Source organism: Bison bison, unplaced genomic scaffold, assembly GCF_000754665.1.
Source record: "Bison bison bison isolate TAMUID 2011002044 unplaced genomic scaffold, Bison_UMD1.0 scf7180017864115, whole genome shotgun sequence".
Lineage (NCBI taxonomy): Eukaryota > Metazoa > Chordata > Mammalia > Artiodactyla > Bovidae > Bison > Bison bison.
In genome coordinates, this window is record NW_011494687.1 from 704,171 (window position 1) to 725,596 (window position 21,426).

Consider the following 21,426-nt stretch of genomic DNA (forward strand, 5'->3'; position numbering starts at 1 on the left):
ACGCGATTCTGGGACCTGCCCCCCGGCCACCGCCTCCTGGGCGCATCGCAGACCCTCAGATTTGTCTCTCCGGCGGATGCTGAAACCATTCACACTTCTGAGGGACCCTGCAGGGATGGGAACTAGGACCTCCATTCTGTAAACGTGAGGGGGTGATTGGAGATGGAGATCTTGGAGGAAGAGGGACACGGAGGTGAGGGTCTCGGTTTGCTCTAGACGTCCTTGGCCCCTGGGGCTCAGCGAGCTCCAGTTTCGTTGTTTTGCCGACAGGGCGGAGCTGTGGAAGGGGGGGAGGTTGTTGTTCTCTAGTGTTGGAAAACAAGAGTGGCACCTCCTCTTCCGTGAGTGGGCCTGCCCTGGGGAGAGTGGAGAATAACCTGGGGGCTAAGTCCAGGCGACAGCAGGGGGAGAGGCCACGCAGAGGCTGACTGCCCTCGTTCTCTCAAAATAATAAAGTTGGCTGGTCCCCAGCTTGACCAAACTTTTTTTGTTAAGCCCCAGATCATTTAACCAATATTTACTGAGCATCTACTATGTACAGAGCCCTGGACCACGAGCTATAGGGTGAAGAATTTCCAGCCGCTATATTTCTGCCTTTTCTCTCCCCAACTTGAGGGCTGACAGGGCACCTGTCCTGTCTTCTGAGCCCCCTATCCTGGGGAGGGTCCTTCTCAGACCCAGCTTCACCCCCACTCCCATTCTGTTTATTGTCTGGCTGTCTCCGGTCCTCTAGACAAGAGTCAGATCACCCCTCTGTTCCTTCTCCCACTCCCATGCCAGCTAAGCCCCCCTCTTTGGGGTGTCTCCGGGGCGGTGGACACCTGAGGGCTGCTGGGGATGCTGGCACTGGAGGAGTTCTGTTGATTTCCTCCCCTCCCCCCCAGATCTCAGCTTGAGGTTTGGCACTGTCAGGGCCCCTTCCCCAGGGTGGGAGTGGGAGAAACACCTGTGCTTCCCTCACAGTTGCTGGGCCTAAATTTAGACCCTGGGATCTTGGGATGTGAACACTCCCAGCTGGTAGAGGGCGGGGGTCTGGGGATTGGAGTGGGAGAGATGGAGTAAAGTGACTGTCTCACTGTTCCGCTCAGACCCCTGGAATCTTCAGCCGGGAACCCAGGAGTCCCGGATCCTGGCCGCCTTCCCTGAAGGAGACAGGAGGCAGGCATGGTTGGGTCTCTTTACCCTTTATCTGGCTCCTGCAGCCTCTGGGCATCCGGCCCCGTCTCAGTCCTTCTATAGCCCCTTTGTCCTGGTGGTGATGGGGGCGGGGGACTTGGGGGAGAAGGCCTCTAGTTGAGGAGGGGCTGAAGATTCTTGTTGCGACCCACCCCAGTGCTCTCTACCAAAGAGGAGCCTGTGACACTGGCCCTCCCGGTGCCCCTGGTCGCTGGTTATAGCAGGGACTTTTGAATTCCCCTCCCCCTCCCCTCCTCCCCTAGATGCCTGGTTCCTCAGAGGTGGTGTTCATAGTTTCCCGCCCAGCCCTTTGCTCTTGTTTGTGTAATATGGACTTTACCCTCAGGGTGGCAGGGAACTGGGACCTCTAACACTGTAGTCTCCCCAGCTCGACACAAAGTCTGCACAAACACATGCGGGCAGGTGGGAAGGATGGGGCCACCTGCAATACTTCCTAACAAGGAAACCCGAGGACGGAACCTGTGGAGACTTCTGGGCCAGTAGGGGAGCTGTGTACGTGTTTGTCTGCGTGTGAGTGTGTACACACACACACCCCGCTTCCCTGTGCAGAAATCTTGGCTCCTCCTTTATCTGGGGAGAAAGGTTGGCGCCTTGACTTGGAAGAGGGGGTGTCCTGCCAAGAAGGGAGTTGGGGTGGGGCTGTTGCAGAAACGACCAGCTTTCTAGTGGTTTTCTTGTCAACCCAAGGACCCTAGGGTTCCCAGGCACCTCTGGGAGCTCGTGTCTGTTTACTTCTCTGCTGGGTCTAGCTCACCCTTTTCCCTTCGTGGGGAATGATAGGGAATGGGAGCCCCTCAAAGGTCGAGTGGTCAGACTAGGGGTGCATCTAGGAGAGGTTGGGGCCTCACCATCTCTCTTCCTCCATTCCCACTCCTGCCTCCCACTAGCTGCCACCGCCTCAGGGAAGGGTGGCTGGAACAGGTGGTATCTACCCGTTCCCCCGCAGCCTTTCACCGAGCCAGAGGAGAGACAGGGTAGGGCTTCAGGGTCCAAGATTGCCCATAAGCCCCCATGTCCTCCTCCGCACTTACAAAGTAAAGCGCACCTCCAAGACTGACAGCGAGTGAGGATTGAGTGAGTGAGCGATGTTGGAAGACTTCTTAATGGATCTCCTCTGACAATGAAATTGGGTAGAAGGCTGAGACTAGGGGCAGTCGATTGCTGTTTCCATCCAACTTCTCTGTATTTGCTGAAAAATACTCTAGGGCTGGAAAGTGTGATGTGGAGAGAGCTGGCATGTGTGGGGATGAGGAAAGGAGTGAGAGGGAAGCCAGAGTTTAGGGAGGGGGTGCGGGGTAGGCAACCAGCTCCCTGTCTTCCAGCTTGAAAGACAAAGCTTACATTGACCCCCCACTACCACCATCACCACCACCTCCAGAGGCCCCCCGCTAGTGAGGTCACTGGTCTGAACCCAAGGCTTGAGGGTGGAAGGGGGTTGCTGCTGAGGACAGGGTGTCTGGGGACAGGGTGGAGCAGCCCCCTCCTCCAAGATAGAATTGCCTCATTGTGGGCCGGACTGTGGCCCCAGGCACTGCCCCCACCCTCTGCCCCCATCCCACCCTCCCTAGACACAATAGGGGCTGTGTGCTGCCCCAAAGAGATATTTATTCCAGGACCTAGAGAGGCAGGATGGGGGTAGAGAAGTGCCCAGTTGGAGTGGGGGCGGGGAAGAGGAGGGTAACCAAGTTGTGGTCCATTTCTAACTTCTTCTTAGGGAGAGGAAAACAACCCCACATCCTCCTTGATTAACTCCTTAGCGCCCAAAGTAGTACCCAAAAGAGGCCCAGAGGAGGCCCAGGTGGGAGAAGGAAATCTTTTCACCTTCCTATTCAGGGGGATAGTGAAGGGATTTTGGGAAAAGAGGAAGTTAAAGCTCTCAGTCCAGCCTTGGTATCTGCCTCTAGGGTTGAGGGTTGGGGGCAGCTGCCTTCTGGTCATGTTGAGTGTTACTAGAGGAGGGCGACCAAGGGGGTGGTCTTGGGGGGACGGGGCTGAAAACTTATGTCCAGCCCCCTGCCACTCTCCCCTCCACTTGGAACAGTGTGCCCTGGGACTCTGAATGGGCTGAGTGTGACTGGCGATGCTGAGAACCAATACCAGACACTGCACAAGCTCTATGAGAAGTGTGAGGTGGTGATGGGGAACCTGGAGATTGTGCTCACAGGACACAACGCTGACCTCTCCTTTCTGCAGGTTAGAGCGCTGACCTTCTCCCTCAACTTCTTTCCCCTTGTCCTCCTTATTGAAGCCTGTTTCCTGTCCTCCGGGCTACCCTGTGCTGGAGCTGGAGTTTAGCATTCCTAAAACTCAGTGGTTTCTAAGATCCAAGCCTGTGTGTTTATGGGGCAGTGATTGGAATCTAGGGCCTGTGGACTGGTGGCTGTAGCTGGGGATACACAAGGGCTGGCCACGAGAAGGGACAGGGGTGGGGTAGATTCTACACCAGGGACTGAGGGGCACCTGGGGAGGTGAGGCAGGGATAAGCAAAGACTGTCCTGGCATGAGGAGCCCTTGGAAGGAAAGGCTTGGAGCCTAGAATTTCTCAGCCATTTCCACAGCCCATCTTCACTTGTAGAAGTCATGTGGCACCTGCTATTCCTTACTCCAAAACAGGACTTGGAAAGAATTAGAGGAGTTAGGGAGGGAAAGGGGACTGAGACTTCTTGCCCCATTTCTTGTCCCTCTCACCGACGCAATCTGCTCCGTCACAGTGGATCCGAGAAGTGACCGGCTATGTCCTTGTGGCCATGAACGAGTTCTCTACACTGCCACTGCCCAACCTCCGAGTGGTGCGGGGGACCCAGGTCTACGATGGGAAGTTTGCCATCTTTGTCATGTTGAACTACAACACCAACTCTAGCCACGCTCTGCGCCAGCTCCGCCTTACTCAGCTCACTGGTCAGTTCCTGGTGATTCCTTCCAGGCCTGCCCTCAGCCCACCCGCTGACAGGTGCCTCCTTGACCAAGGCCCCAGACTGCTCCCTCTAAGGGCCCGTTCACGGCACCCACCAGCTTGACCACTAAGATGTAAAGGTCCACTCCTCCTTGAACAATAGAGAGACAGCCCTAACAGGGAGCTGGGGCATCTTGCTCCAGGGGAGGGCCCTCATGTCTTGGTGAGGCTGAAGGTGGAGCCAGGGCTATTACCCGTTCCTCTAACTTCAGTACAGTGTACCTTAATGTCCCTTCTTCTCTGGGAATGGGAATCCCTCCCCCACCCCCAAGGGCCAGCCCCCCAAGCCAGAGGGCTACAGGCTGGGTACTAAAATTCTCCCTGTCCCAGTCAGCTGAAAAACAGGCAGGTAGGGCACGCGGGGGTGTGGGTGTGGGCTTGAGTCAGGGATCTTCTCTCCTTCTTTCCCTTCCCCTCCCCCACTGGCTCAACCGGATCTGGACAGGTGTCTGAGGAGGCAGGACTTTCTTTCAGCCTGGCTCCTCCTCTTGTAAGGCGTCTGCAGTTTGGACTTAATTGGATGTACCTGTCTGCCCCATATCTCCTGCTTCTGACTGGGGTGGCCTCTCAGACTGGTGGGGAGGGAGGGAAGAGGGGGGACTCCCCTGACCAGCTCCTGACCCTCCTACTGGTCTTCCCTACCTCAGAGATTCTGTCAGGGGGTGTTTACATTGAGAAGAACGAGAAACTTTGTCACATGGACACAATCGACTGGAGGGACATCGTGCGGGACCGAGATGCTGAGATAGTAGTGAAGAACAATGGCAAGACCTGTGAGTGGCTATGATCAAGACTGCCTCTCACCCAACCAGAGTGACTCCCTTCTGTTCCTCAGTATGTCCCTAATCTGAACCCAGTCTCCCTTGAACAAACCTCAGGCTCTAACCCAAGGAGCTTGCCAGGTGGAAGCAGGTCTGTCGCCTAGAACCGGAACTGCAGACGCAGGGTGCCAGGGATAGGGGCAGAAGAGCTCTGTGCTGAGTGAGAAGCCAGGTCTCGACTCCAGATCCATTTCTCTTTCCACTCCAGCATCCTCCCTTCTTGGAGCCCACCTACCCGCAACTGTAGGCTGCCACTCCCTGTCCACTCACTTGCACATATTCCTACTGAGTTCAGTTTGCCAAGAAGAACCAAATTCCTGGCTTGAGACTGGGCTGAGCCGGGCATGTGCCCCAGGCCCTCCCCTTGGCCGCCCTGTGGGTGGTGTGGAGGCGCGGCTCCACCCCTTGCTGACAGGTTCACTTGAGCCCAGCCCTGCTCTGCGAGGGCAAGGAGGGACACCGCCCTGGCTCCTCACTTCCCGGGACTGGGTGCCTGTGTGCTGACATCATACCCTGTTGATTTGAGCAAGCCTTTTTGACGGCCTTTTTCTCTCCCAAACAGGTCCCCCCTGTCATGAGGCCTGCAAGGGGCGATGCTGGGGTCCTGGACCGGAAGACTGTCAGACATGTGGGTCTACTTCATTTACTTCATCTACTCCATGTACACTTTCTTATCCTTTTCCACCCCAACTGTGTCAGGGGGGTGGGGATGAGCCTAGAGGGCAAGAGGGTGAGGGAGAGCCTCAGAACACAGTCCCAGAAACCCTGACAGCTGTGCTTTCTCTCCTTCTACAGTAACCAAGACTATCTGTGCCCCACAGTGTAATGGTCACTGCTTTGGGCCCAACCCCAACCAGTGCTGCCATGACGAGTGTGCAGGGGGCTGCTCAGGCCCTCAGAACACAGACTGCTTTGTACGTACTGTTGCCACCACCTGACTGTTCTGAAATGGGATGTGGGCTTTGGGGAGGAAGTTAGGGTACATATGTAACATGAGTCTTATAAGCCTTCTGTGTTCCTAGGCCTGCCGACTCTTCAATGACAGTGGGGCCTGTGTACGCCAGTGTCCACAGCCTCTAGTCTACAACAAGCTAACCTTCCAGTTGGAACCCAATCCCCATACCAAGTATCAGTATGGAGGAGTGTGTGTAGCCAGCTGTCCCCGTAAGTGTCTGAAGGGAAGGAACAATGGTAGTAGAACCAGGATTTTAGTCTTTTAGCCATTTTTTACAAAAATTTATTTATTTATGAATGGTAGCACTGGATCTTCATTGCTTTGCGTGGGCTTTCTCTATTTGCAGTGAACCGGGGGCTTCTCTTAGTTTCAGTGTGTGGGCTTCTCATAGTGGTGACTTCTCTTGTTGAGAAGCACGGGCTCTAGGCATATAGGCTTCAGTAGCTGCGGCTTGTGGGCTCTAGAGCTCAGGCTCAGTAGTTGTGGCACATAGACTTAGTTGCTTCACTGCATGTGGGATCTTCCTAGGGATTGAACCTGTGTCTCCTGGATTGGCAGGCAGGTTCCCTTCCACTGTGCCACAAGGGAACTCCTATCCATTTTATTTTTTTAATATTGTTTTTGCTGCACTGCACAGCATGTGGGATCTTAATTCCCCAAACAGCGATTGAACCCATGCCCCTTACACTGGAAGCATGGAGTCTTAACCATTGGACCACAAAGGAAGTCCCTGACAGGATTTTATTTATTTTATCTTATTTTATTTGTGTGTGTGTGTGACCAGCAACCTGCTGTTTTTAAAATATAACATTTATTGCATAGATGGTTTGATACAGAAGAGCTTTTCTTCTCATTTTGACTTTGGAAGTACTATGTGACTGAAAACAAAGAGGAAGTACCAAAACTGAACTTGGGATTCTGTGTTCATGTGGTATAAACCAATTTCATATTTAACATGTAGCAGCAGTTTTTAAGTTTCCTTTAGAAAAATATGAATTCCACACATTTGTTATTTTGTCCTGTTTAATTCATGGGCTGAAATCACTAGGATCAACTTCTTTCTAGAGGAAACAGAGGAACAGAGAATGGAAGGAACAGTGAATCTTTCTGAAACCAGCCTCCAACTGACACATAGCTTCCCCGGAGCTGGTGGAAAAAACAGTCCTTTGGGTTTTTTGTTTTGTTTTCACGGCCGGGTGTTTTATGTAGTGACTGAATCTCAGCATCATGTCCATAAATCACAGAGAAAAACAAAACAGAGAAACTTGCACCTCAAGAAACTTTTAGGAAGATCTATCTATCTATGTATTTATACATATATACACACACATATATATATATTGGGTAAAAACCCTGAGAGAAGGAGAAAGAGAATCAAAGAAAATGTATAGAAACAAATTAGCTGGACATGCAAACTAAGCTATGATTCATCCAGAGTTTAAACAAATCAAATTTCACAGTTTAATATTGGGGGAGGGGACAGAACAACAAACAAATGATACATCTTCCAACTTCACTAATAAAATGTGGCAAGACTTTATCGACTTCAAGGGTATAAATGAAGGCTAAATAAAACGTTAAATCAATGGTGATTATTTTGAGTGGCAGTCCTGGCCATGTTGCCAGGCTGGTTCCTGCTATACATCTTACCCCAGGGGTAAGCACATCCTACCCCTTAAGGTGTGCTTCTTCCCACAATATGAACCAGGGTTTTAGATGAAATTTTTTCTTTTTTTTTTTGGCCATGTCCCTGACTAGGGATCGAACTCGAGCCTTCAGCAGTGAAAGCACCGAGTCCTAATCACTGTACTGCCAGGAAATTCCCTAGATGCAATTTTAGGAGGTGAAATGGATCAAGTTGGGAGGTTAATTGAGAGTGTAAAGGGCAATGGGTTGTGATCATCATCACTCTTAACAAATGGCCCCTATGTCCTGTTCCCCCCATCTATTTCCCCATGACTTCCGCCAATTGCTCCTAGTTCTGCTTTTTGGATCCAAAGAGCAAAGGGCCTTTCTAATCCATGCTTAGAATCTGGCACTTGAGGAACCTCCGGTGGTCAACTGGAGCAAATCCATGCAGATGAGGAGGGAGGCGGTTCAGCTGGTAGTTGGCAGTGTTCCTCTCTCATCTCTTTCCTCTTTCCTAGATAACTTTGTGGTGGATCAGACGTCTTGTGTCAGGGCCTGTCCTCCTGACAAGATGGAAGTAGATAAAAATGGACTCAAGATATGTGAACCTTGTGGGGGTCTGTGCCCGAAAGGTGAGTAAAAGAAAGGAGTTGATGACGAGAGACCCTTTCCCCTGACTCAGCCCCGACCCCTCATCCCCACACTGAGCCTCTTCTGTTTGCAGCCTGTGAGGGGACAGGCTCCGGGAGCCGCTTCCAGACTGTGGACTCGAGCAACATTGATGGATTCGTGAACTGCACCAAGATCCTGGGCAACCTGGACTTTCTTATCACTGGCCTCAATGGGTTAGAGATCCTGTTTTCATCCTCTGATCCCCCACCCCAGCAGCCCCCTCACAGTTCATTGCACTGGTTCAAGCCTTCATACGGGGAGCTGATCAGGAGGTTAGATTAGAAAATCTTAGAGGTCACAAAGGACCTGGCAGTGCTTAATCCCCCAGGGCTTGAATCCCCTCAGACACCCCGGAGCAACCCAGCCACCTGCATGGCAAGGGACAGGGACAGAGTGTCCTCCTTCTTAAAGGCTTCTAAATATTCTTAAATTGGATAAAAATCTGTCTCCCCATGACTTCCAGCTGTTTCATCTAGTTCTGCTCCTTGGTATGGAGCCACAAAGAGCAAGGGACATTCCAGTCCATAGGACAGCGTTTACAGTGAGTGTGTGTGTGAGAGAGAGAGAGAAACATTAGACCACCTGTCTTTGGACAATATTATATCTAAAGTTGCAAAAATGGTATAAAGATTTTCCATATGCTCTTTATTCAGATCCCTCAAGTGTTAATAGTGTACCATAAAAAAAGGAAAGGAAAGTGAAGTCACTTAGTCGTGTCCGACTCTTTGCGACCCCATGGACTTGTAGCATACCCGGCTTCTCTGCCCATGGCATTTTCCAGGCAAGGGTACTGGAATGGGGTGCCATTTCCTTCTCTAAACAGTGTACCATATGCTTTATCATTTCTCTCTCTACACATCACATGCGCACACACACACACTCATTATATATGCTCTTGTTTTTCTGAACCACTTGAAGGTAAATTTCCAGACATGGTGTCCTCTCACCCCAGTGACATTTAAGGGTGTATTCCTTGAAAACAAGAACATTGTCTAACTTAACCACAGTACGTTTGTTTAAATCAAGAAACTAGCACTGATACAAAATGTTATCTAATCTACAGATGTCAATCAGATTTCTCTTAATTGTCTTACTAAAGTCCCAGATCATACGTGTACATCCATTGTCTCTTCAGTCTCCTTTAATCTGTAACAGTTCATGCCCTTGACATTGTTGATGAGTACAGGTCAGGTGATTGGTAGAATGTTCTTCAGTTTGGGTTTGTCTAATGTTTTCCTCACACTTAGATTCAAGTTAGGCATTTTTTTTTTTACATAATTCTTTTTTATTGAAATATAGATGATATGCAATATTACATTAATTTCAGATGTACCGCCTAGTGATTTGACATTTAAATGCACTATAATGTCACCACAAGTCTAGTAACCACCTGTCCCCATACAAAATCATTACATTATTTTTAACCATATTCCTTATGCTGTATATTACCTCCCTGTGACTTATTTTGTAATTGTAAATCTGTACCTCTTTTTAAAATTTGTTTTTACGTGAAGGATAATTGCTTTATAGTATTATGTTGGTTTCTACCAAACATTAGCATGAATCAGCCACAGGTTTACCTATGTCCTCTCCCACTCAAGTTAGGCATTTTTGATAATACTACAGACGTATTCTCCGTGCATCATATCAAGAAGGCACATGATATTGATCTGTCCCATTACTGGTGATGATGCCTCTGGTCATTTGGTTAAGGTGGTGTCTGCCAGCTTTTCTACAGTAAAGTTATTTTCCCTTTTCAATTAAATATCTTTTGGGGAGATACTTGCTTGAAGCAGTTTTTTGTGTTTTAAATATTTATTGGGCTATGCCAAGTCTTAGCTGTGGCATGTGGAATCTAGTTCCCTGATCAGGGATCAAACCCAGGCCCCCTGCATTGAAAGTGTGGAGTCTTAGCCAGTGGACCACTAGGGAAGTCCCCCGAACCAGTTTTTATGAGAATTGCCAAATGATGATTTTCTAACTCCATTGTTGTTGTGTTGATCACTTGCTAAGTTGTGTCCAACTCTCTGTGACCCCATGGACGGCAGCACACCAGGCCTTCCTGTCCCTCACAAATAAATGCCAATTTGTTGGCATTCTGGTATTAGGCAGAGCCTTTCCTTCCTATTTATGTGTTGGTGTGTTTAATCTGTGTGGATACTTGTTTTAGTCAATGTTTCATAGTCTCTTACAATCATTATTCCAGTTAACCAGTTCAGTTATTCTTGATTCGCTCAAGCTGGCTCTGGTGAAGAATGGTATTTGGAAACTAGGCATGCTTACTGCTACTAGGTTATGCTTCTACTTTGTTGACTGGTTTTCACTGTTCTCCCCAGGGACCCCTGGCACAAGATCCCTGCTCTGGACCCTGAGAAGCTCAATGTCTTTCGGACAGTGCGGGAGATCACAGGTGAGTGGAAGGGGAAGAGGCTACCCTTTCTAAGAGGGCTAGATGAACCACTGGTACAAACTGCAGTGTAACCACTTGAGAAAATCGTGTCCCAAGCAGCAGGGGAAGGACCAGCTGAAGCTGAGAAGGGAAGGGGAGAGACTCCCCACTCATACACCCTTCTCTGTCCCCTCAGGTTACCTGAACATCCAATCCTGGCCTCCTCACATGCACAACTTCAGTGTCTTTTCCAACCTGACGACCATTGGGGGCCGAAGCCTCTACAAGTGAGTATGAGGTGTGGAGGCAAAGAATTGTTTCTTAGGCATCTTGAGTGAAATATAAGGCCTGGTCTCACACCTGCTTCCCAGGTGGCGCTAGTGGTAAAGAACTTGCCTGCAGGAGACAGAGATGTCATGTGGGTTTGATCCCTGGGTTGGGAAGATCCCCTGGGAGGGCATGGCAAACCACTCCAGCTTTCTTGCCTGGAGAATCCCATGGACAGAGGAGCCTGGTGGGCTGTATAGTCCATGGGGTCACAAAGAGTCGGACATGACTGAGCGACTTATACAGTGGGAGTTTGATGGGGGCAAAGACTACAGGAGGGGAAGTCCCTCTCAGTGACTAGTTCAGAGCAAATTTGTTGAAGGAAAATGAATCCAAAGCATGGTCAGTTTTTCCTCTGTGGTCTCCCCTCTCATCTGGTCTCCTTGCTCTCAGCCGGGGCTTCTCACTGTTGATCATGAAGAACTTGAATGTAACATCTCTGGGCTTCCGATCCCTGAAAGAAATTAGTGCTGGGCGTATCTACATCAGTGCCAACAGGCAGCTCTGCTACCACCATTCCCTGAACTGGACCAGGCTGCTTCGGGGGCCTTCAGAAGAGAGGCTGGACATCAAGCATAATCGGCCCCGCAGAGACTGCGGTGAGAGAAAGGGCCCAGGACAGATGGGTGGGGGAGTCAGGTGCGAGGGGGGTGTAAGGACTGCTCTGCCCTTCAAGTGGGAGAACAAATGAGGGATGGAGCCAAGGAAAGGGGGGACATTAGGCTGGAAACAGTAATGAACAAAAGTGTTCTTGCCTGGAGAATCCCAGGGACAGGGGAGCCTGGTCTATGGGGTTACTGTCTATGGGGTTGCACAGAGTTGGACATGACTGAAACGACTTAGCAGCAGCAGCAGTAATGAGCAAGAGTAAGGAAAAGGCTTGTTAGGAGACCTCAGGCTCCTCCTAACTCAGCCCTTCCTTTCCAGTGGCAGAGGGCAAAGTGTGTGATCCACTGTGCTCTGGAGGATGCTGGGGCCCAGGCCCTGGCCAGTGCCTATCTTGCCGGAACTACAGCCGAGGAGGTGTCTGTGTCACCCACTGCAACTTCTTGAACGGGTACGGTGAGGGGAGAGAGTCAAGAAGGGGTAGGGGGATTGGGCCCTGGGAGGAAGATGTTCAGGTGGCACCTGAAAGCCTTTAGATAACTTTCTGCATGTGCCTTGGTGGGAATTAGGTAGGAGGCCCTGTGGTTGGGGGATCAGGGCAGGTCAGGCCTTGGAAGTGACTCCCCTCTCTTTACCTCCTGCCCCACCCCACCCCAGGGAGCCTCGTGAGTTTGCCCATGAAGCTGAGTGTTTCTCCTGCCACCAGGAATGCCAACCCATGGAGGGCACTGTCACGTGCAATGGCTCGGTACAGTAGTAGCACCAGGATCTCTATGGGAGAGAGGGCAGGGCTGCCCTGGAGGGTCTAGGGAATGCTGTGGCCAAAATTCAAGGCCTTAGAGAGGCACAGGGAGGCCAGATGATGCTAGGGCCTGAGGCCGGAGGAAACCGAATGACTGGGTGAGTTCTTATTGGGAGTATAGAGTTGATCTTGGGATCCCATACTTTCTGACCATCTCTCTTCCACTCAGGGCTCTGATGCTTGTGCCCAGTGTGCCCATTTTCGAGATGGGCCCCACTGTGTGAGCAGCTGCCCCTTTGGAGTCCTCGGTGCCAAGGGCCCCATCTACAAGTACCCAGATGCTCAGAATGAATGTCGGCCCTGTCATGAGAACTGCACCCAGGGGTCAGTGATGGGATGATAAAAGGGTACTGGAGGAGGGGTAGGAGCACAGAACTAGGGGGAAAGTAGAGCCTGAGGAGACCAGAAAGGAACTATGATGTAAGAACCACTCCCAGCTGTGTAGTGAAGGACTAGAGAAAGGGAAACTCAGTAGCTGCTCAAAATGACACCACAATTTGAGACCTGGAATAGCCTCAACTCAGGGGAGTTTCATGCAAGAGAGGGACTCAGGGAGGGTTGCTGAGCCAGAGATGGGGGCCATGTCTTGGGATATGCTTTGGGCTCCGGGACTGGATGCCATGAAAGGGTCTGAAACAATGTTATATGTTGAGGCTGTTGGAATTGAGCCTCCAGTGGGAGTCTCCCAAGCTCCCATTTAAGGAGCTGATTTTCTTCTCCAGGTGTAAGGGACCAGAGCTACAAGACTGTTTAGGCCAACTGCTGCCACTAATCAGGTATGGTGGGCTTAGAGGTATAGGGAGCTGGGGATATTTGGGGAAGGGCAGTTACTTCCTGCAAAGAGTTGAGTCTATTCATTCTGGCCTTCTATATATAGGCTACTATCATGGGACTCAGGGACACAAGAATACAGGTTTCTGGCCTTCCCTTCCTAAAATTAACTTGCAGTAGTCTTGGGGTGGAGATTGAGGTTAGCCCCTTCATTGCTCAAGGATATATGCAAATGTGCATGTTAACTTCTTGCCCAAGATCTATTTTATACATTTAGTACAGGTATAAATGACATTTGTACAGGGAGCGTAGACCAAGGATAATTTTGGACTTCTCTGTCCTACAGCAAAACCCACCTGGCAATGGCCTTAACAGTGGTAGTTGGGTTGGCAGTGACTTTCCTGATCCTGGGCAGCACTTTTCTCTACTGGCGTGGACGCAAGATTCAGAATAAGAGGGCTATGAGGCGCTACCTGGAACGGGGGGAGGTGAGTGTCTATCTTACCCTGGAAACGTGCCCGATACCATCACCCTTGGAGAGCCTCTTCCTTCCCCAGAGCCTTGATCCCTTTCTTCAAGGAGGTAGTATGGTCCACCGGAAAGGACTCTGCCCAGAGAAATGGGAGACTCCCGATTTTGCCACTAATTTGCCATGTGACTTTGAAGAAGTTACCTTCCTTCTCTGCCTGTTTATGCACATATACAGAGGAAACAATAACACTCATTCTTACAAGATGGCTGTAAGGGTAAAAGGGGATGATATATGTGAAAATGCTTTGAAAATCAGAAAATGTGTAAAAGTACTCAAGGCATGGCTGAGTTCTTTCTCTGTTCACATGAAACTATCACAACATTGTTGATTGACTATACTCCAATATAAAACAAAAAATTCAAAGTTTGAAAAATTAATCAACGTGATAGTATTACCAACCCTCTCCCCTACCCCCCTATCAAAGTGAAAATCCAACCCTCTTGATTCCTGATCTCATGAACACAACTTCCTCAGTCCTCAAGGTCTGTTATTCCCCAATAGGCCTGAAATGTTTTCTAAGACTAGAGACATTTCTCCTCCTGTTCCCACCCCTTCAGGCTTCGCTGCTCTTGGCAGGCACCTGGGGCGAGGGGGTTGGAGATGGATATGGGAGTGGGCTTTCCTGAGTACCTCCTTCCCATCTGTTCTGCAGAGCGTAGAGCCTCTGGATCCCACTGAGAAGGCTAACAAAGTCTTGGCCCGAGTCTTCAAAGAAACAGAGCTGAGGAAGCTTAAAGTGCTGGGCTCCGGCATCTTTGGAACTGTACACAAAGTGAGTGGCCCACAGGAAGTTTGGGGAGGTGGGGAAAGGATCTAGGGCAAAGAGGAGAGAGATTGGGGAAAGATCATTTCATTCCATACCTTTTAATAGTGTTCTAGGTCCAACTTCAAAAACTAGCAAACTCAGAAAAAAAGAGATCAGATTGGAGAGATTGGAGGTTACCAGAAGTAGAGGTGGGGTAGAAAAGAAAGAAAGTGAAGTCGCTCAGTCGTGTCCGACTCTTTGCTACCCCATGGAGTATATGGCCCACCAGGCTCCTCTGTCCATGGGATTTTCCAGGCAAGAATACTGGAGTTGCCATTTCCTTCATCCAGGGGATCTTCCCAACCCAGGGATCGAACCCAGCTCTTCTGCATTACAGGCAGATGCCTTAACCTCTGGGCTACCAGGGAAGCCCAGGTTCTCCACTGGGGCAGGAGGAGGAAGAACTGGATGAAGGCAGTCAAAATGTATAAACTTAGTTATAAGATAAATATGTACTAAGTGATGTGTGTGCATGCTAAGTTGCTTCAGTTGTGTCCGACTCTTTGCGACCCTGTGGACTGTAGCCTGCCAGGCTCCGCTGTCCATGGCATTTTCCAGGCAAGAATACTGGAGCGGGTTGCCATGCCCTTCTCCAGGGGATCTTCCAGACCCAGGGACTGAAACTGCATATCCTGCAGCTCCTATATTACAGGCGAATTGTTTACCGCTGAGCCACCAGGGAAGCCCACAAAGTGATGTAAAATGTGATAAATGTAATTAACACTGCTGTATGCTATATATGAAAGTAGTTAAGAAAGTAAATCCTCTTAAAAGTTAAGATTTCCCATCATAAGAAAAAAACTTCTATTTCTTTAATTTTGTTTCTCTCTCAGATGATGGATATTCACTAAACTTATTGTGGTAATCTTTTCATGATACATGTAAGTCAAGTCATTATGCTGTACATCTTAAACATATACAGTGGTATATGTCAATTATACCTCAATAAAACTGGAAAAAGAAAAAAAAGGTCAAGGGAAAGGAGTAGCCTGGGGAGAATGACCTTAGGCTGACTCCTGCCCAAAACTTCCCAGGGCGTGTGGATTCCTGAGGGTGAATCAATCAAGATTCCAGTCTGCATTAAAGTCATTGAGGACAAGAGCGGACGGCAAAGTTTTCAAGCTGTGACAGACGTAAGTGAAGGCAGGGTGTTCGGTGTGCCACTAAGAGAGGATAGCTGTTAGATACAATTATGTAGAAACACGGTCTTGTGTTAGCAGGTACTATATTAGCCACAGAGATGTCCCTGAATGTTGGGGGAGCCCTGGTCTGGTTTTATGTGAACCTGTCTGTTCCCAGGATGACCTTTCTTGTTGTGTCTTTCAGCACATGCTGGCCATTGGCAGCCTTGACCATGCCCACATTGTACGGCTGCTGGGACTGTGTCCAGGGTCATCTCTGCAGCTTGTCACTCAGTATTTGCCTCTGGGCTCCCTGCTGGATCACGTGAGACAACACCGTGGGGCGCTGGGGCCGCAGCTGCTGCTCAACTGGGGAGTACAAATTGCCAAAGTGAGTGCGAGGAGCCTGGAGGAGTTTTAAGATGGAACTGCCTATGGGCCTGCAGGGAGGGGCCCAGGGGGTTGGAAGTGTTGAGAGGTACCTAAGGGTTTGAGGTGATTCTGGGGCTCAATTGACAACCAATTTCTCCACCTTGAGAAAACTTCCTTCCCTACAGGGAATGTACTACCTTGAGGAACATGGCATGGTGCACAGGAACCTGGCTGCCCGAAATGTGCTACTAAAATCACCCAGCCAGGTTCAGGTGGCAGATTTTGGGGTTGCTGACTTGCTGCCCCCTGATGATAAGCAGCTACTGTACAATGAAGCCAAGGTAAGGTGATGGGAAGGCTGGGTAAGGAGTGGGCGTGGACTGAAGCATGGGAATAGGGAGCGAGTGCTCTGTGGTGTCCTTCAGAGGCCATCAGATGCTGCAGGGGCAGTTCAAGGAGAGGAACCTGGAGATGCCAGAAATAAAAGTTTAGAGAACAAAAAAGGAAAGAACAATGGAGAACCTGGGTTTAGAAATGCTAACACAGTGTGTAGAAATCAGCTGGTAATGCTTTTGTCTTTGATCCCTCAGACTCCAATTAAATGGATGGCCCTGGAGAGTATCCATTTTGGGAAATACACACACCAGAGTGACGTCTGGAGCTATGGTCAGTCCATCTGGATGCCCACCATAAGATTAATAGCCCAAATTCCAAAGTTGCCTTTTGAGACCCTTTCTTAGAGTCTCTAAGCCCTTCAGATCCTGGGTCAGATTTCCCTTAATCTGCATGCCCATGTCTACTATTTTGCCATCAACTAGTCATGTCTTCCTATACCAGGAGTGACAGTTTGGGAGCTGATGACCTTTGGGGCAGAGCCCTATGCAGGGCTGCGACTGGCTGAAATACCAGACCTGCTGGAGAAGGGGGAGCGGTTGGCACAGCCCCAGATCTGTACCATTGATGTCTACATGGTCATGGTCAAGTGTGAGTTACCTGCTGATCTCAGCTTTTTTCTTTTTTTCAAACTTCATTATTGCTTCATTGAACTGAAGAAAAAAGAAAAATAAGGGCACAGATAAACAATGCTCAGTGATGAAAAGTGAACACCCAGAACAGCAGTGCATGCCCCAGATGGTCTCTGCCCAATAAACATTAAGCACTTTCTACATTATTGTGATGCTGTTGGATGTCAGGCTCTCCACACAAAGACAAGGGAACAAAGCATTGGCTATTTGCTAAGTGACTTCCCTCCCTACTCCCTACTCCACTCTCCTCTTATGGCTCTGCTTCCTACATCTTATCCCCAGGTTGGATGATTGATGAGAACATTCGCCCGACCTTTAAAGAACTAGCCAATGAGTTCACCAGGATGGCCCGAGACCCACCACGATATCTGGTCATAAAGGTGAGTAGGGACCTGGAGGTGCCAAAGAGATCTAGAAGGGGGAACTTGGCTGGAGCCAGGATCTATCTTAACAATCACCTGGTCTCATAGAGAGAGAGTGGGCCTGGAATTACCCCTGGGGCAGAGCCCCCACCTCTGACAAACAAGGAACTGGAGGAAGTAGAGCTGGAGCCAGAACTAGACCTGGACCTGGAGTTGGAGGCAGAGGAGGAGAATCTGGCAACCACACTAGGCTCTGCCCTTAGCCTGCCAATTGGAACACTTAATAGACCACGTGGGGTAAGACACTTTCCAGTTTCCTAAGACTTTATAAGCCATCTGCACACCTGCACCCTCATGAACCCCACAATGTCCATATTAATTACTCAAATGCCTCTGTAGTGAGCAGATTTCTTTCTTAATCTAAACCTTTTCCTCACTTTTTTCATCCTAGAGCCAGAGCCTTGTAAGTCCATCATCTGGATATATGCCTATGAACCAGGGAAATCTTGGGGAGGTTGGCCAGGTAAGGTCTGTTTAGGAGGAGGCCAAGATGCTATATTTAAAATGGATAACCAACAAGTACCTACTGTATAGGGCAGAGAACTCTGCTTCAAGATTCTGTAACAACCTAGTTGGGAAAAGAATTTGAAAAAGAATAGATGAACATATAACTTTGTTGTACACCTGAAACTAACCTAACATTGTTAATCAACTAGGCTCCAATATAAAATAAAACATTTTTTAAAAAAATTAAAAAAGAGGATACCAAGAGGTTGGGTGGCAGTGCCTTAGGATTGGTAGGGAGTAGCAGGGGAGACTTTGGAAATCTCCGGTTTGATCAGGGTTCTACAAAATAGAAGGTGCTGAACAGCCCAATCTCTTTCTAGACAAATTTCTCTTCTTCCCTCGTTTCTGTGTAATTCACCATGTATTATTCTCCTCCTTAGGAGTCTGCAGTTTTTGGAGGCAATGAACGGTACCCCCGTCCAGCCTCTCTGCACCCAATGCCACGGGGACGCCTGGCATCAGAATCATCGGAGGGCCATGTGACAGGCTCCGAGGCCGAGCTCCAGGAGAAGGTGTCTATGTGTAGAAGCCAGAGCCGGAGCCCGCGGCCAAGAGGAGACAGTGCCTACCATTCCCAGCGCCACAGCCTGCTTACTCCTGTCACCCCACAGTCCCCACCAGGGTTAGAGGAAGAGGATGTCAATGGTTATGTCATGCCAGATACACACATCAAAGGTGCCTGATTCTGCAGTGCTTTCCTCAAATCTTTCTCTAATCCTCCTTTTGCAGGCTCCTCTTAATCCTTTGGTCTTCTCTGAGCATATCCTTCCCTATTCATTTTTTCCTAACACCCTTCTACTCCCCACTGCCTATTACCATGAAGTAATACCACATACCTAGCCTTTCTTCTCTACCCCTAGGTACCTCCTCCCGGGAAGGCACCCTTTCTTCAGTGGGTCTCAGTTCTGTTCTGGGTACAGAAGACGACGATGATGAGGAATATGAATACATGAACCGGAGGAGAAGGTGCAGTCCATCTCGTCCTCCTAGGCCAAGTTCCCTCGAGGAGCTGGGTTATGAGTACATGGATGTGGGATCAGACCTCAGTGCCTCCCTGGGCAGCACACAGAGTTGCCCACTCAACCCTGTGCCCAACATGCCCAATGCCAGCACAACTCCAGATGAGGACTATGAATATATGAATCGGCGACGTGGTGGAGGAGGTCCTGGGGGGGACTATGCAGCCATGGATGCATGCCCAGCCTCTGAGCAAGGGTATGAAGAAATGAGAGCTTTCCAGGGGCCTGTACTCCATGGTCCCCAGGTCCACTATGCCCGCCTCAAAACTTTACGTAGTTTAGAAGCCACTGACTCTGCCTTTGATAACCCTGATTACTGGCATAGCAGGCTCTTCCCCAAAGCTAATGCCCAGAGAATATAACCCCTGCTCACTGAGGTGCTCAGGGAGCATTTGATGGCAGCTAGTGCCTCTGGAGAGTAACTCTCTTCTTGGTCTCTCTCCCTCACAGGTCTCAGCCCCATTTCCTAGTCCTAGACAATTCCATTCAAACTTTGGAGGCCTTAAACACTTAGACACAAATTTCTTGTGGTTATGTAGCCAGCTGTGCACTTTTTCTCTTTCCTGATCCCAGGAAAGGAGATTTTAAAATAGGTTTTCCCTATTTTGTGTGCTTTCCCAATCCCATTCCTCAGCTTCCTCAGGGGAACTCCCTGGAGATATGAAGGATTACTCTTGTCCCTTTTTCTTAGACTCTGACTTGTTGACACTAGGCTTTAAAGTATGCCTTTACTTCCCTTTAGACTTTAAAGGAAGAGGAAAGGGGGGAACCCGGCAGGGGAAAGGAAAATTTTGGCTTACGATCCTTAATCCCGCAGAAATAATGAGAAGTGAAATCTTGTGAAGAAAGAGGTTGGGAGTAGATATTAATGATTACTATTAATTGAGCATTTACTATGTGCCAAGCATCCTGCTAAACTTTACCTATATTTATCTCATTTAATCATTTACACCAACTCTGTGACCTAGGTATTATCCTATTTTACAAATAAGGAAACTGAGCCTTAAAGAGGGACTTCCCTGATGGCTCAGTGGGTTAAGAATCCGCCTGCAATTCCGGAGACACAGGAGACACGGGTTCGAACCCTGGGTCGGGTAGATCCCCTGGAGGAGGGAATGGCAACCCACTCCAGTATTCTTGCCTGGAGAATCCCATGGATAGAGGAGCCTTAAAGAGATTAAGTAAATCAAGTAGCAGGTCCATGATTCAAAATCTTCCAATGCATGTGCTCTTACTGTAAGGTATCAAGGAAAACTGATGTAAGCCAGAGCCCTGATAAGGGGCATTGTCTTCTTGTTTTTGCACTGAATCAAGTCTAACTCCAACAACTACTGTAGCCTCCTCCTTCACCCTGACCTCTTATCCTAGAAGTGGAAGGGGGTGGTCAGAAGGAAAAATAACTGGACATCTCTGTGTAAACCGTAGCCTACATGTGCTGTATATGAGCTCCACCCAAGGGACAGATTCACAGGGGTCCCAAGAGCCACTTTCAGGAGCTATTCTCATCTACTTGTGGGAAGCTTCCAGTAGGGATAGAAAGAGGACCCAGCTTCAGACCTCTGTCCCTTTGGATGGGAAACTGGGGTATGTTTTTATCCCTCAAATTTTTTGTTTTTATACGTCTGAATAAAAATGCCAAAGTTTTGCAGCTTTCTGTCTGTCAAATGAAAACCTGTCAAAGTGTATGAGATAGAACACTCTTTTTCCTTGTCCCTCAGCCGTGGATGCTTCTTTCTGTCTCTTGACAATCCTACTGGGCCCCATGTCACTTTCTCCATCCCTACTTTTCCTTATTCCCTTAAGACGAGCATAGAGCACAGTCCTTTTCATTTTAGGGTTTTACTATGAAATCTCTATAGGGCAACCAACTGGGAATAACAAAACAAATAACGCGTTCGGGGAAGTTAGAAAAAGTCCTAAGAGGTAGAATACTGAAATTCATGTTTTAAAACTCATTCTCTTAAAAAAAAAGTCTCTGTGAACACTTCCCCCAGATGGCCATCAAAACTTGTTAGAACAACAGTGCCATCTTCAGTGAGAGTCCGGTCTCTAGATCGGGATAATCCCTCACTAATCTGGCTGCCCAAGCAGCCCCTGCTTCCCGGATTCCCGATCTCTTTCCACACCCGCTCTGCCCCTCCCGGTTCTCCCAGCACCTGAGGACTAGAGGACTGGTCCGGCAGGTCTCGCCGGCAGCTCCAGGGACTCAGGGAAGGGCGTATCCTACCTCCCCACCCTTATTACGATCCTCCAAACTCGCTTCGGCTCCACCCCGCCCCTCAGCCTCCAAACCTATTTCCCTGCCGTAGCTCCGCCCCTCCTCCCTTACCCCGCCCCTCTTTATTACGGGTTATCGCTCGGCGTTCCTGGTGGATATGGTTTTTCCGGGAGAAACCACGCTTCCCCTCGTGCTTTCCAACGGCTCCGCCTTCCCGCCGGAGCCTGACCCTTCCCAGCGTGCTCGGCGATTCCAGCGTGCGAGGCTCTCGGAGAGCAAGGCC

General features: G+C 49.3%; 1 protein-coding gene across 1 annotated transcript in view; it reads left to right on the forward strand.

Annotated features, from left to right (window-relative positions):
* Positions 1-20,573, forward strand: part of ERBB3 (erb-b2 receptor tyrosine kinase 3) — a 21,339-nt gene extending 766 nt beyond the window's left edge. The window contains exons 2-28 of the mRNA XM_010839210.1: positions 3,239-3,390; positions 3,909-4,095; positions 4,798-4,923; positions 5,534-5,599; positions 5,767-5,885; positions 5,994-6,135; positions 8,074-8,187; positions 8,280-8,400; positions 10,564-10,637; positions 10,813-10,903; positions 11,337-11,542; positions 11,871-12,000; positions 12,207-12,297; positions 12,521-12,675; positions 13,074-13,127; positions 13,469-13,610; positions 14,307-14,426; positions 15,494-15,592; positions 15,786-15,971; positions 16,138-16,293; positions 16,543-16,618; positions 16,790-16,936; positions 17,260-17,357; positions 17,448-17,636; positions 17,791-17,862; positions 18,287-18,581; positions 18,767-20,573. Coding sequence (XP_010837512.1) covers positions 3,239-3,390; positions 3,909-4,095; positions 4,798-4,923; positions 5,534-5,599; positions 5,767-5,885; positions 5,994-6,135; positions 8,074-8,187; positions 8,280-8,400; positions 10,564-10,637; positions 10,813-10,903; positions 11,337-11,542; positions 11,871-12,000; positions 12,207-12,297; positions 12,521-12,675; positions 13,074-13,127; positions 13,469-13,610; positions 14,307-14,426; positions 15,494-15,592; positions 15,786-15,971; positions 16,138-16,293; positions 16,543-16,618; positions 16,790-16,936; positions 17,260-17,357; positions 17,448-17,636; positions 17,791-17,862; positions 18,287-18,581; positions 18,767-19,287 — 3,929 coding nt within the window. The 3' untranslated portion in view covers positions 19,288-20,573. The remainder of the gene's footprint in view (positions 1-3,238; positions 3,391-3,908; positions 4,096-4,797; positions 4,924-5,533; positions 5,600-5,766; positions 5,886-5,993; positions 6,136-8,073; positions 8,188-8,279; positions 8,401-10,563; positions 10,638-10,812; positions 10,904-11,336; positions 11,543-11,870; positions 12,001-12,206; positions 12,298-12,520; positions 12,676-13,073; positions 13,128-13,468; positions 13,611-14,306; positions 14,427-15,493; positions 15,593-15,785; positions 15,972-16,137; positions 16,294-16,542; positions 16,619-16,789; positions 16,937-17,259; positions 17,358-17,447; positions 17,637-17,790; positions 17,863-18,286; positions 18,582-18,766) is intronic.
* Positions 20,574-21,426: the final 853 nt, after the last annotated feature.